The 15,302-nt window shown below is 47.2% G+C and overlaps 1 protein-coding gene across 3 annotated transcripts; it reads right to left on the bottom strand.

The window, feature by feature from the left end:
- Positions 1-87: 87 nt before the first annotated feature.
- LOC128907939 (two pore channel protein 2-like) lies at positions 88-14,732 on the bottom strand. Of its 3 annotated transcripts, XM_054197347.1 has the most exons (19): positions 14,616-14,732; positions 14,321-14,403; positions 12,268-12,382; positions 11,477-11,605; positions 11,107-11,223; positions 9,861-9,979; positions 9,579-9,680; positions 8,513-8,639; positions 7,256-7,457; positions 6,426-6,570; positions 4,653-4,838; positions 4,140-4,204; positions 3,744-3,831; positions 3,374-3,443; positions 2,593-2,812; positions 2,281-2,371; positions 1,867-1,980; positions 1,370-1,488; positions 88-612 (listed from the first exon to the last, which is right to left on the bottom strand). In XM_054197347.1, exons 1-19 carry the CDS (start codon positions 14,634-14,636, stop codon positions 467-469), a joined length of 2,259 nt encoding a protein of 752 aa, XP_054053322.1. In that variant the 5' UTR covers positions 14,637-14,732; the 3' UTR covers positions 88-466. The 3 variants fall into 3 exon arrangements, with proteins under 3 accessions (XP_054053322.1, XP_054053323.1, XP_054053324.1); XM_054197348.1 differs by lacking the exon at positions 11,107-11,223; XM_054197349.1 differs by lacking the exons at positions 1,370-1,488; positions 1,867-1,980.
- Between the last annotated feature and the right edge of the window lie 570 nt (positions 14,733-15,302).

Genomic DNA, 15,302 nt, shown 5'->3' with positions numbered 1-15,302 from the left:
AAGTCCCGTCCCTGTTCCAGGTTCAGGACTTTATGCCTGAATCAGGCATATGATACAGCACCATTATCAATCCTGGGACAATTAGTATTTTTTTTTCAGACTGCCGAATTTAATGTACTAAAGAGCTGTTTAATTCTGCTTACATCGATCCATACAGGCATATAAAAGTGCTGTAATACAAGATTTCAGTTACAAGAAATAGGTATTTCATAACATACTGAATACGGCACCGTTACTTGACTGACACAGTCAGATACATCACTCTCCATCTACTTCCCATGAAAGTAGTTCCAGTTTCAACATTTATACTGGACTTTCCATGGGATAAAACTCCTTTACATTACTTTCTGGCATCAGCTGCCCCTTCCACTAAGTAACCCGGCCCCAGACGCGGGAAGGCAGCCAGCGAGGGAGCACTTGAGATCCAGGCAGTGGAGAATTAGCTTCTCCTTGGTGACTGCCCCCATTACGCTGCACGCTCAGAAGTCAGATCACTGGGTACAGCTGGGGCGGGCGACAAGTTTAAGATCTCTTCAAATGAAGGGCCTTCATCCTCAAGGGGGATCTCTGCCTCAAACATACGCTGGAGCAGAGCATCAACCGTCCTGTACCCTGCAAGTGCCAAAAAAAAAAAAATAATAAAAAAAAGGCGCTGTAAGCATCCATTCCTGTTCCTCATCAGAAAGCGGCTACCTTAAGATAGCTCTTGCTCAAAGACCGCTTCCCATGTTTTACACTAAACAGGCAAGAAAACAAATGCCCCAAATTATGTTCCCTGGTATTTTACCCCATATACTTTTAAGCACTGCGAGCGCTTGCAAAGAAGACGACCTTTATTTTAAGATTTTAAGCACTTCTATTGCTGTGTGTCCTTCAGGGGATTTGTGATCCCAAAGAGCTGCCATGCTGAGAAGCACAAGACTGGGGAACTGCTAAGGTATAGCAAGAAATCCAGAAGAAAAAGTAGTCATTAAGCTAGAGGAAAGGAGCATATAGTCACCCCATGATCCAAGCCAGGAGGAACAGAGAGTGCATATAGGAAGGAGAAAAGCAGAAGACGAGTTTTCTTGGCAACAACAGGACCTCAGCCACCAAGGCAGCATCTTCATAGACTGGCTACTGAAGATAAGTGTGTGTAGGAGGGTCTAGGCAGGAAAGAGGAAAAGGAGGTGCCACAAAAATAGAAAAACAGCAAACATTGAGTGTCCACGGTTCTCTAAAAATCTCCAGCTGGGGTTTAGTGGCTTTTATAACCCAAGGAAAGCAGAAGCGCATGGGAGCTTCCCCAGAGAGAGTGCTACGATCAGGGACAGTTCAGAGTGTTAGCCTCTTAAACCAGAGACTGGGCACGCTGTAGGGCTGCACTTACGTTTGGAGGCAATTTTAAACACCAGCCCTTTAGACTGTGGCTTTGTTCCACCTTCCCCCTCGAGGTCATGCTCGGCACTCTCCATGTTATCAAGGAGCTGTTCATCCTGGAACTCATCCCTACACAAGAGGGACAAGCAGTTACACCAGGGGGACACATCTTACCTCAGAGGCCCACATGTACCCAGCAGCAATGGATTCTCTGGGGCAGGGCAAGCACCAGTCATTGTCTTAGTCTCCAGCATCTCTCCTGTCCTCTGGGCAACAACCCTGGGCTAGAAGAGCTCAGCAAGGCAGACAAGGCCAACGTGAGTAGCCTTCTGCTAACATCTAGACCAAGCCTACATGGTCACGATAGATTAGCAAGGATGTTGTGACAAGGAAGAGGAGTCTCAGCTCACACCTCGGGACAGAGGGTGGCATTTTCCTGCAGTCCCACAGCCCTCATCAGATGTGCCAATCTGGCCACATCCACCATAACCCTTTCTGGAGGCTTACTCTTGAACTCCCATTCCCAGCTCCTGGATTTTCTGCTCAATGGCTGTTTCTACTTCACTCTTCTCTAGGGAGTACTCCACAAAGAAAGCTTCCAAAATGAATGACACAAAGATGCTGAAAGAAATGATGAGCAGAATTACACAGCAGCATTTCCTTACTGGCATCCCCCCTCCTTTTGGGCATCAGCTACTGTCTTAGTATTCCCAGGCCCGTTCACCAGCCCTCCATCCCCTCCTCTGCTGGAAATGGAGAGGTCTAAGGCAGAGCAGCACTCACTGGAGATAAGAACAGATGCAGCAGATTCTTCTATGACACATGTCCCGCCTGTCTCTAAGTGTCACACCGTGTGTCACCCTAGGACCCGCAGCAGAGCCCACTTTCCTCCAAAATGGATGAGAGCAACCCAAAACTTACTTGACAATAATTATCACCATCACAATGTGAAAGGCAATGAAATACAGCTTTGCAGGCTGAACCGTCACGTTGGCAAATCCATTGGCAAAGAGTATAATGGGAGTTAAGGGAAAGAGTGCTGAAGGAGGAGAACATCTTGCTGTAAAGTAGCACTACAGGAGGAACCAGATAACACTGCCCAGAAATGACTTTCTGAACAAAACCCTCTGCAGGGACCGTTTCTCTCTTGTCTGGCACTATGTGCATGGGCGTGTGCGATACAAGGGGAAGGGTGTGGATCACCAAGCTTGGACTTTCCACCACAAAGGATATCATGCCACTGATTGACTACAGTGAGCTCCATCAGGACAATGAAGGATGACACAAAGTTGTTGAAGTTGTTCTTGCAGTATTTCCCACGGGCAAACAGAGAATCCTTGAGAGCTGGGTTCCCACATTCCAGTGCATAAGGAGCATTCGAATTTGCAGGGAAGAACTGGATTTTCCCATGGAATAACTCCATGCCAATGATAGCAAATACACAGTACACAACCTGGGAAAAGAAACCCCATCGCCTGCTTTTCCAGCAAGCAGCAAGACCCATGGCAAGTTTAGAGTTCCAACAGTTTTTCCATTTTTTACCAACATGACAAGCTGTTGAGGAGCAGCATAGAGTCCAAGAGACCCACTCAAGAGCAATTACCAGTCAGAAATAATAAGCCAAGAACTACAGCCCAAATACATGGAAATGAAGTATTCTCAAATCATAAGAGGAAAACCTATTTTTAGGAAATTATTTGAGAAACAGGTTTCTCATTCAGCTTCTTGCCCAAACCATAGTTTGAATCCTTACACAGTGAAGCCCAGACTACACAGAACATCTTCACTGCCCTGTGGAGCAAAGAAGGATGTCCTGACCTGGAAACCAGCAGGAACCCAACCCCTTTGCAGATGTCTACATGTGCAATGACCAAGAATCAAATGGACACTTACAGTTTCAAAGGCCTGCCATCCAGAGATTTACATTTATCCTCTTGGAAACAGCACGAGCGCGAGACTTAAAACATTCCTGTAAAACTGGAGTGCTTTGAGCTAAGATACCAGGATTTCTTACCAGAGTCAGCCCACCAAATGTCAACATTGTCGGTACGATGTTTATCAGCGTATTCATGATGACCCGGAACCTACAGCAAATGATTCATGACAACACCTGCTATGGGGAGGCTCTTTTAAAGCCCATGCTTGCTTTTTGTCACATCCCATCCAGCCTGTGGTCCCCACATGCCCTTAAAAATAGTAAGTCTCCACAGAGGATGCAGCAACTGAGCTCCTCCCAGGCACACTGAGACCAGGCCTTGGGATGCTTTGTTGAGTGGCAGGGTCAGTCCAAAACAGCCATACAGAGCAACTCAAGGCATTGTCTCAGCCAGCCTCTGACACAGCCTGCCCCAAAAACCATACCCCTATCCCATTCTCTTCATTACCTTTGAATGCTGTCAACGATCCTTATTAGCCTGAGGACCCTTAAGATGAAGACAATGTCCAGGATCTGTTGGCTGTTGTACTTCGTGGCTGAGAAAGCAAGAGGGTTTTTGGTTTTGGTTTTTTTTTTTGTTATGGAGAAAAGCAAGGAAGTGTAGAAATAAAAAAATATTCTTACATTTGTTATGATTACGTCCTTGTTAAATGCTGTTTATAACAACAGGTATTTATTTAAAAAAAAAAAGAAAAAAGAAAAAAAGACTGGGTTAGTTCTTAGAAACCCTATAGGAAAATTTAATGTCCTGTCAAAAAGCCTCCCAAGCCCAAGGTGATGGCAAAAGACAACTCAAGACCACCGAGTTTCCCAGATGCATGCAGACTGCTTACACTGCACTTACTCGATTTCAGGGTGGTATTAAGTATCGTTGCAGTCAAAGCAGCGAAGATGATGAGGGTATCAAACCTAGCACGAGGGAAGGCAGTGCTGTTAGATTTGTGGCAACAGAGAATAGGTGCTTAAGCTGCCACACGACACATGAAAGTGGTAAGCCCTCTTCCTCACATCTATGCCAGGCAGCCCTGCACCATCTCAAACTAGCTGCAGTGTGGGAAGATGGGAAAGCTTTGTTTAGCAAAACTCTTTCCTCTGCCCAGCCACTATCTTCACATGCTACAGAGTTGCCTTTGACTGAGGCAGCAGAGCAGGGCAGAGAACAATAGCCTCTGTCAGAGCCAGGTTTGAGCCAGGAAAGAGCACAATGTCCTCTGATGCATACAATCATTTTAATTACACCCTGGCACATGAGTTAGGCAGCCCATCTCTCCAAGAGACTTTCAGTTCTTGAGAGGCTGAACACAAAGATCTCGCCACATTTCACACTATCGTTAATACAAACATTCATCCCACTCACCAGTTCCAGAACTGATTTTTGCCAAAGAACGCCCTCGGTTCGTAAGTGTACACTTTCAGGAGTATCTCAATTATATACAAAGCAAGGAAGACCCACTCTGCATAGGAAATATAGGGGGTTGCCTCATCCAGAGCAATGAAGATAGCATTTATTAGAATGATCACATCGTAAGTCCAAACAAATCCCCTGCAAGAGGAAAAAGAAAAATCAGTGTGTCACCCCCAAGAATGTAGAAGTTACACAGTTATTTCAGGAGTTCTTTGCCCCCTGCCTTTGCCCACCAGTTCTCTCCAAACCTGAGAGTTTAGGAAAGTTACTACAGAGTTTAGCTTTGCCCTTGAAGTCCAACACAAAGCAGAGCACAAACCTTCAAGGTACACCACTGCCAATGCTCTCAGTGCTAAACAAACTCTTAGAGAGTGACAGCAACTGTGTTTCTAACAAGTCAAGCAGCATTTCTCAAGCAGAAAGACTGGATGAGTAAAACAAAAGACAAAACTAGGAGAAGTGGCTGCTATACCAGATGGGCGTGCTGCAGTAAGAGAAACCTGGACAGGCTGAGGAAGTGGGCAGAGAGGAATCCCACCATGTTCAAAGGGAAATGCTCGTAGGGAGGAATAACCTCAGGCACCAGTGCAGGCTGGGGGTCAACCATCTGAAAAGCAGCTCTGCAGAGGATCTAGGGGGTGCAATGGGGTCTTGGTTGTCAAGTTGAACACGAGCCAACAATGCACCCTGGTGGCCAAGAAGGCCAACAGCAACATCCTCAGCTACATTAGCAAGAGTGCCATGAACAGGTTGAGGGGAGTAATTTTTCCCATTTGCTCAGTCTGGTGAGGCTGCATCTGCAGTGCTGTGTCCACATCTGGGCTCCCCAGTACAAAAGAGACATGAACATACTACAGCAAGTGCAGCAAAGGGTCACAAAAGCGATTAAAGGTTAGTCAGACAAATTGTTCAGCCTGAAGGGGAGAAGGGCCAGGGGCACCTCAATATGTATGTATAAATACCTGCTGGGAAGGTGTAGAGAAGATGGAGCCAGACTCTTCTCCAGTGGTATCCAGTGAAAGCACAAGAGGCAAGGGGCACAAGTTGAAATACTGGATTTTCCATTTAAGCAGAAAGCTTTTTTTATTTTTTTTAAACCAAGGGTGGTCAAACACTGGAACAGGTTGCAGAGAGGTTATGGAATCTCCATCCTTGGAGAAACCTGAAACCCAAGTGGACATAGCCCCGAGTAGCCTACTCTAGCTGACCCTGCTTTGAGCAGGGGGCTTATACTAGACCATCTCTAGATGTTCCTTCCAGCCTCAGTGATTCTTCAGTTCTGGGAAGACTCGGATGAGAAACAGAGTACTAGGAGCTCATAGTACCAACTTGGAAAGAGCTGATGAAGCAGCAATATGCAGCTTTGCAGCAGAGACTGCTGACATAAGATCACCTTTAAGTGAAGCATTTAGTCTGGTCCTTCAAGGCAGGCCACAAAGCACTTCTTGCTTTCAGTAAAAAATACTTACAGATAGCACCCATAGAAGATCTGAACAAGTAGGACTGGAAGCGGTATGGACTCACTATTAGCCAAGTCTAGTTTCTTCACACCACTGAAGGTAGGCTAAGAGCAGAGCTGGTCCACAGAGCACTTTTAAAAACAGAACCCTCAATGTTTGCCTAAATGCATTTTGCGCTTTCCAGCATGACACACAGCTGAGCATTTGCTTGCAACACCACTGCTCTGAATGTTAAGAGCTGCTTGCTCCACCAGTAGAGGCTTACCTGTGCCTTACCATCCTGCGCAGGAATTGACTCACTGCTGACTTGTATACATGAGGCATCCATTGCCTCAGCGGATGGCTGCGTATTTTCAGGGTAATCACCTGGATGTTGAGGAGATCTGCCAGTTGTACAAAGGACTTCTTGTCTGCAGTAGGGGAGAGCAGTACACGTCAGTCTGCTGTCATTAAAAAAAAGACAACGTCTGGCAAATACAAACCTATATGGACAGGAGTTGCAGAAATGTGGACTCAATATCTGTTCACTGCAGCAGGCAAAGCACATGCTCTAAGTGGTATTCAACACAGAATAGCCTGAACTCAGTACTCAAGCAGCTCCTCTGCCCCATTCATGGACGACTGGCTCAAGCCATAGGCCAACAACCAACACAAACCTTTAATGATCAGGATGGGCATGACCTAGCATGAGGAGACTGACCCATCTCTCCTGATAGCCTGTCTCCAGCAGGAACAGAGTGAGAGGCTCCAGAGGAATGTGTGAGAAGCCACATTGCTTGGAGGAATCTGATAACAAGGGAGGCTTTCCTTGTCCTGTGCAGAGAACAGGAGGTCCCATTCTCCATGGCGAGCTTGCCCTGATGTCAAATGGCCATGAAGAGCTGCCCACAGCATACATGACACGGGCTACAGCACAGGCAGAAAGAACAACCTTTCAGGATTTAAGCAATCTGGAGGGAAGCAGGAAGAGGGGCCTAGTGTCCCTCTGGGTCCATTACAGACCACAAATCCCAATGCCAAAACCCTTGAAGCATCAGGCTCCTGACCCCAGGTGCCTCCCCAGTCCCTTGAGCATAGCAGTGCCCCACTGCTCACCTATGAAACCCTTCTGCTCATCATCTGAGATGCGTAGCAGCAGCTCTCGGTGGGAGTTGCTGATATCAGGAGCCACCAGCTTGACAAGCTGCTTCCACCGGGCTTCTCTAACCACAAACTGTGCTCCTTCCTCTTCCTTCAGAAGGTTGAAGGCCTCTATCATCTTGCGGTGCTTCATGTAAGCAAGCTTACGGATCTCATTCTAGACAGAGTATCAGGATTCAGGCAGCTTCAGTCACCTTTCCCCCCACTTTTTTTTTTTTAATAAAAAAAAAATATCTTATTTTCCATGGCACAGGGATGCAAGAAGAGACTTAGAGGAACACACTTGAAGTGATATTAGACATAAAGTACAGCACAGTCAATGGGAGTGATGAGAAATACTATTTAACAGGCAACCAAAGGCCCTCTGGACAGCACCCTGGAAGGATCACTAGACTGTTTTTTGCTGGGAGATGCACTGAAAAAACAGAAGAAAAGACAAAAGGACACTGCCTAAGAGGAAGGAGATGGGGGGGATATCTTTCAAAGATCATTGGATCTGCATGCCCACAGGTCAAAGAGGGTGTGTCCACACATGCTTTCCATCCTTAAGTGAATACTGCTGAGATCAGGGGTAGAGATCCTCTCCTGCACATGGTTACAAGCAGGCTAAAGAACCTTATACCTTTGGGAGACTGCAGCCTCTGTGAAGACCTAGCAGCCTGCTTACTGAGAAAGAGCCAGTCCCCTCACAGAAGTGCCCAGGAACTCCCAGCTCTCACCCTTTGATCACAAGTACTGAACTGCACCTAGTCAGTTTGGGTGGAAGAAGCAAGAGTTCTGATTTACTTAGACCTCCCTTTACATTCCCTTTGCTTTAAGAGCACATGCAGTGGCAGAAAAAGTGTGCTGTGCGCTTATAACCAACTGAAAACAGTTTCCTGCATAGAGACATCGTTTTTGAGCTAGGACTAAATCTCTAACAGCAATAATGCAGAAACAATGGCATCCTATCTGTTGCAGCTTCTTGGGTCCACAGCACCATAGAATATTTCACTGTTAAATACTAAAAGCAGAACTTGCAACAATTCCCATGATATGAAAGGTGGACCTGTGCTTGTTACTTGCAGAGCATCAGCAAAGGCAAGACGCTGTATCCCCTTCTCCACACCTTCCAGAAGCAGAAGCTTTCCAAGGGAAAGCCAGATGCCTCCTTACAAGGTTATACAGAACAACAGGCAGTCACCGATCGCAATTCATCTCTCCAAACATTACCTTCAGGTGTTTTTTGTAGTTGTTGTACACAACAGCCAGGAACAGAGACATGAAGATATACGTGTTGACGATGACAAAGGCAATGAAGAACAGGGCATACCATGAGCTGAAGTCAAATGCTGGCATCCTAAAGAATGGGAGAGAGACTGCTAATTGCTAGGCAGACAAACAAGGAAACTAGATAAACCAGTCTTCCAGACGGATTTCTAAGTACTGTTTTGGATATCCAGATAAAACTTGCCAGATAATACCCCAGCTAAAAACTGCATTAATTCAGTTAGAGAACGGTTTTCTTCCATTAGGTTTTCATCCTAGTTTACCAGGCCCCAGCTGAAGGGATGCAGAAGAGAGAGAGAGCAGAGATTAAGCTTCTACCAACGAGGGTAAGTGCAGAGTCTTGACGTGATGTCTCAGTCATAAGCTCAGTGCACTCAGACTTCCCCTTCCACTTAACTTTAAGAGGACTAGCAGCATTTCTCAGTCTAAATGTCCAGGGTCCCTGTAACTGTTCCGTCCCCGTTCTGTTCAGTACATCTCCAGCACACAAATGAGTGTGCCGTTCCTCCCTGCCCCTCTCTTTGATGGCACCTTCACAGTACAAACTGAAATGGGAACGCAGTTAGAACAAATGAGGCTGGAGAGCCCAACCCGCACATGACTTTAACACAGCTGCGCAAATTAAAAAGGCCTGCATGGAAAGCCCTGCAAATATTATGAGAGAATAAGGTATCTGGTCACTAGAGGACACACTTCCTTTTCAGAAAAGGGTTTTAATCAAAGAGTGTGTGTGTGTATCCCTCAGGTTTAAGCCTTCATCAGCTACTGGGTAGCTGTATTTTTAATGCATCTAATCTAAAAGTCTTCCTAAACTAAGATTCTAGTTCAGAGCCATTTAAAAAACAAATGGCTGACAATTCATGAAGCCCCTGCAGGCTGGAAGAGTAAGAGCCCTGTTGCTACTCTGAAATACCTTGTTGTGCAAAATAGTATTGTTCTAACCAGAGATCCTGCCACTAGGAGGACACCAGCATTCACAACAGAAAGACTGCAAGCTCAGCATACATACATGACATCCGGGCTGTTTGCTGTTGTCACCAGCACATAGAGGTCAAACACAATTTCTAGGTAGTTTTTGAAATATGGCAAGCCTTCTGCTGTCTGGAGATTCCTAGGAGAAAAAGGACAATCTGAAGTTAAGCACAGAGATCACGTGGGCCACCACAGGAACTGCACATATCAGCAGTGCTTGTATTCACTAGTAATCATTTAGAGCTGCCAGATTCCCTCCTGCCCCAAAGTATCACACACATTCTTCCCACTGAGCTCTGAGCAAAAGTAGTATTCACACCTCTCACCAAACAGCTTCAAGGCCATGAGGGAGAACATGAGAAGGCTAAACATGAAAAGCAAGAAGACATAGGTGATCTCTGGCAGTGTGTTGCGGATGCTGCGGAAGGCCCTCCGAATCTGTCAGGGAGAAGGGAAGCATTTAGAGGCAAGATGGTAACTTTTCCCCCTCATCATCCCATCTGGATCAAACACCTACACAGGGATAGGCAAGCAAAGTGGGACATAGGTACTCTTCTGTCACCCAACAGGAGGGATTCTGACCCAGATGTGACAGCTCTGTCCTGCTAAAACCTGTGCAAGAATACCAGACCTTTCCTCCTCATTCCCCAGAGGAGATGCTAGAAGGAGAGACCGTATCTAAATGCCATCATGAACTCAGCTAGTCAAGGGACAGAGGACATCTCTGTGGCACTGCTGAGATGCTTTTGCTCCAGGGAAATTGCCAGGGACAGAAGCCCATTGCTCCAGTGCTCTGCAGTTATACGTGCTCTTAGCCTGCGAGTTGGACTGCTCCCTCCCCCAGGCCTCTGCACCACAGCAGTTTATTCATTTGTAAGTCAGGACCAGAACAGTCTCAGGCAGCAGGGCAAAGATCTTGTGACAAGAGGAATCAGAGTCCAAATCACCCATCTGGACTACAAGTTCAGTTTCCAGGAACAGCATGACACTTGTGCTTGCTTTCCTAGAAGAATTCCAGAAATAAGTAACCTGGTCCCTGACCCAGGGAGAAACAGTTTTCTTGTCTGCGGTGCTTCCTCCTTCTGAGGAGGCCATCTAGCTCTGCTTGCAAACAGAGGCTGCTCCTCCACACAGACTGGACTAAGCATAGCCCATGGGCTGACCTTACAAGAATGATTTTTTTCTTCTCCATGCAGTTTTGCCCTTTGTTAAGCATGACCTTCCCTAAATCATCACAGCACTGGGTTTGGTGAGAAGCTCTAGTTCCAGTCCCAAGCATGCGCAGGGCTCTGGACAGCAACAACCCAGCCCATAGGCACAGGGAAAAGCCTTTTGGTATTTTGCACAGCACCCAAGCAGCACCAGTTAGAATGGACCCTTTTCTCCATCTCAAATTATTGCTTCAGGCCCCACCCTCTGAAAGAAACCTTAACTCACAAGAACCTAAATTCTGCCATTTCTGCCCCAAAACCATTCTACTAAATCCCCTGGATCTCAGAAAGCAGCAGGCTGTCCAAAAATAGGACCCTGCACCAGAGGTCCATCCCACCAGACCTCTTCCTTACCTGGCGACTCTCTGCAAAGTTGATCAGGAAGATGGGCCTCACAATTCTTGACCATCTAATGCTGCTCACGTTGTATATCCTGAGGACCCCATATATGGCCAAGTCTGTTAGGGATAACTGTAGAGAAGGAAAATTCCCAGAAGTAATGTTGGAAACGTGTCTAGATTGTGAAGACCATAGGGTTAGCTGATACAAGACAGATGCACGCACGACAGGTTTGTGAGAACAGGCCCAACTGTTGGTTTATTTGGCCAAGGCTCTTGTAGAGCCCTTGTGTATCAGGCCTATGTTACTAGGAAAGAAACAGGAGGAAAAAGCCACCTCCACATTGGCCACTTCAACCTTGGAGACTCCTCTAGACCTAACTCACCAGGATTGCAACCATGATGCAGATGTTCTTGGTATCCTTCCAGAATACATTGCGAAGAGTGACTTTTGCAAAATGCGTCAGTCGGCCAAAGAACACCAGAAGGCACAATACCTCAACCAGAGAAGTGACCTGCAGAGAGAGAAGGGGTCCAAGTCAGGAAAATCAAGGGCAGGGCTAGCCTTTTTCACATGGATGAAGATGTTCAGGCTGGAGTACAGACAAGGCAAAAACAGGAAGAATCAGCATAAAAGTTTTTCCAGTGGGTTTTTGCCAACAACTGTTTTACAGGTTCACAGATCTAGCACTGAGCAATATTTTTAGGCTTCCTTTTGCAAAATTCCCTGCCACAGGCAGGTTAGAGACAGTAAATTTGGATTTGCTTAGGATTCAAGGAGTACATCTCTCAAACACACTAGTGCAGAACAAATAAAGGCTGCAGAAAAATCAGCCCTAAGGGCAACATTCCAATTCTGCTTTCAGACGTGAGGACTGGACTTGAGTCATATAGAAGGCTGGAATTGTTCTTAGAGATGCTAAAAAGCAACATGACTTTGTCCACAGTCACATCAGCAATGCATTTCTGACAGCCATGGTGGCTCCCTGTCTAGTCCCCATCTAGCTCCCATGCCCCTTTTTCGTCCCCATTTCAGTAGATAAAAGATATCAGCAGAAATAACAGCATCAGTTATCTCTTGACACCTTTGACAACTAGTTTCAAGCAATAAACCCCTTCTTGCTCTACCAAGCAATGCAATACTAGTTGCACTGCTGCTTCTACACTGAAAACTTACCAGGAAGGGGAGTGGATACACAGCAGGTTCTTCAAACACTGCAAGGGACAGGTTGAGAAAGATGAAGAAGTAGGTGACTGTTCGTATAATCCAGTGGTTATAGAGATAATAAAGCCTGTAGGAAGAAGGTTGTGGCACCATAAATAACGGCTTCAGTGCACATACCCATGGGCTCACCAAACACATCTTGGAAGAGCAGCACATGCTGTCCCAAACAGTCAGAGAGGAAGAGGGGTAAGAGTAGCACAATTTTTGACAGGCAGGGATTTGGCAATTTGTTTCCTGGCCCTTCCTTATAGTCTTATAGATGATGGACACTATACTCCCTTTCAGGGAGGGAAAAAACCCAGGAAGGTGGAACATAGACATTCTTCAATTCAGTTTAAGACTGCAACATACAGAATTGGTAAAGCTGCTTACTTTTTGTAATTATCTTGTTCCTAATTTGAATGCAAACTTCTGCTAAGCTCAGGTATCCACACAACACGCAAACAAAGTCTGATTAGTTATCTAACACCCCTTCTTTGCAGGTTAAAAAGCAAAGAGATAAGAAAAGCCACCAGAGAGAAGTATGAAGTTGCATGGTAAACTGTTTTTTGTACAGAGCTTAAGCAGTATTCTGTCCCTCATGGCGGCAAAACCTCTGGGGAATGCTAGCAATAACCATGAATGCATCCAGCTCTAAGCCTCCCACAGGAGGTTTCACACAGTGGCATGCAACGGTGGCTCCTTTGGGGAGATGCAGAGCAGATCTGCAGAGCATATAGTTTCTCTGCCAATAAAAAAAGCTGCCAACATTGCCAATCATCTCATCTGCCCAATAACCACCTACGTAACAGCCACAAGGGCAGGTGATTATACAGGTGACATGGTATCATACCCTTAATAACACCATCAAGACATGGCCACATAAATAAAACCTGCTCATTTCTACTATTTATACTAAGCATACTTGGTCAGGACAAAACTATATGCACGCAGTCTGTCTTTTTACAAAGCAGACAGACATTACCCCTACAAAACAGCGTACACCTGCTCAAAACCTTTCTAACAAACATACTTAACCTTACTTGTGTCTCCAGGATACACAAAAAAAGCTTCATTAGCTAAGACATAAGAACTAAGTAAAAGGAAGGGTTTTGCGGGGAAGGCTACAGGAGTCATTGAAGCTCACACACTGTTTTGCTGGCAGTACATTGCCTTTCCCTTCTACACTAGCCACCTTCTCTCAAGTTTTACATCAGAAAATAGTTTGCCTAAAGGAGTCCAAAACTGAGGGAAAAAGTCACCTCTGACTGAAATTGCTGGGCCTCTTATCAGCACCTAAAAGGGAAGAGAATCACCTTTGCAGGCAAAACACTCTTGATTTGGGGAGTTTCACTTATCTTATTGCTAATTGACATAAGCTTTTAATTACTCCTGCCCCTAGCACCTACCACCCTTTCTGAAGTACACCTGAGCAGATGTGCCATATACTCCTTTGATTAGCTGAAGTTTTGGTGTGCAGTGGGTTGGTGTCACCCACTGCCAAGCTAACTGGTAACAGCTGTGACCACCTGGCACAGGACTGTTCTCCCACACAGGCCAACCGTGCAGCCCCCTGCTACCAAAATCCTGCCGCTCACAGCCAGTACAGCCACACGCCAGCACACCTTGCCACACACGTGATAGCTGACCAAGCTTCCCAAACTCTTCATCCCCACAGAGCGCTACAGCTTCAGTCTTGAAAGATTTTATTATTTTTTTTGGTCCAGCAAAAGACAAGGTTTTGTTTCCCATCCTCCACATACAGATGCACTAAGCCCCATTCAGCGTATGCATTTCAGCTTAAAGCCAGTTCTTTGCATCTCACCCACCCAACCTTCTCAGCATTCAGCTGGTGAACCTGAGGTCCCCAACCTTTGCTGGCTACTATTCTTTGGACACAGTTGTGGTCGGTTCTCCCCATCTCAGCTTGAGTACCCCACAGCATTGCACGCTGCCTGTGAAACCAGTGCAGAGCTCTGCTCCAGTGCAACAGTGCGGGTGTTTGCAGAGACACAGACCTCCTTACCTGACTGCCTCCGGGGAGGTCTTAAAAGGAATATTTCTGTTGTATTGTGCATCAGAGACAAATGCTGCTGCCAGCAGGAGATCCTGTGGAAAGGGGAAAAACACAGAGAGCTGGTCAGTTAAGTGTTAGAGCTTGAAATAAACTCGAAGTAGACGTTCAAAGCAGGTCCCTTTCACCGCAGGGCACAGTTATAGAGTCAAGAAGTGGTACAGGGGGTGCCGCACAGCCGCACCCCTCTTCTGCTAGAGAGGACCCCTGTCCTCCCTGGCAGGACCCCGCCGAGCCCCTCCGCTACCTGCGAGGCCGCCTCCGCCATGGTGCGGGCAGACGCTGCGCCTCCCCGTCCACCGCCGCCTTTACCGGGTCCCGCCCCCGCCCCGGCGGAAGCGGGAGGCGCCGCCGAGCCCGACGGGAGCCGGAGCGGGGATGGTTCTGGAGTCGCTGCGGCCGCGGGTGGTTCGCTGGGCGCTGCTGGCCGCCTTCGCTGCCGGCGTGCTGGTGGGCTGGCAGGCCAGCCGTGCCCGCCGCCGGTTCCTCCGCTGGCGCCAGCGCCGCCTCCAGCGCCGCCTCGACGCCGCCCGGGAGCAGCTGGAGGCGACCTGAGCTGCAGAGAGCCCTCGGTACGCTCCCCTCCCCGGCGCGGGAGTCGGGCTCCCTTCCCTGCCCCGGTAACGGGTTTGGGAGGTCACCGCGACGCTCCGTTTGTCTCCCCCAGCAGCCTCGCCGCGGTGGGCGCTGCGTGAGCAGAACCGGATTCGCCCCACGCCGTTGTTGGAGCCGGTGACAACCGCATCAGAGCACTGCTGGAAACGGAGAGCATCCGTGGAACACGAGGGCCTGTCTTCTGTCCTTCAGAACCGCATCAGACTGACCTAACGAACTATTGAGGGTGTAGGAACAATGACACCAAATGTATTTTCTTGTTTGTATTTGTCCTGCTTTTAAGTCTGCTACTGATGTCCGCTGCTCTGCCCTCGCCAAG

This window comes from Rissa tridactyla, chromosome 3 (assembly GCF_028500815.1).
Source record: "Rissa tridactyla isolate bRisTri1 chromosome 3, bRisTri1.patW.cur.20221130, whole genome shotgun sequence".
Lineage (NCBI taxonomy): Eukaryota > Metazoa > Chordata > Aves > Charadriiformes > Laridae > Rissa > Rissa tridactyla.
The sequence above is the reverse complement of the archived record's forward strand: the minus strand, read 5'-3'. Positions and strand labels throughout refer to the sequence as shown.

Coding starts and splice junctions, on each gene's coding strand:
- LOC128907939 (XM_054197347.1), bottom strand. CDS start 14,636: ATGGCGGAGGCGGCCTCGCAG. Junction 11,224..11,476: donor GCATCATGGTTGCAATCCTG/GTGAGTTAGGTC, acceptor CCTTCTCTACAG/TTATCCCTAACAGACTTGGC. Junction 3,832..4,139: donor TAATACCACCCTGAAATCGA/GTAAGTGCAGTG, acceptor TTGCTTTCTCAG/CCACGAAGTACAACAGCCAA.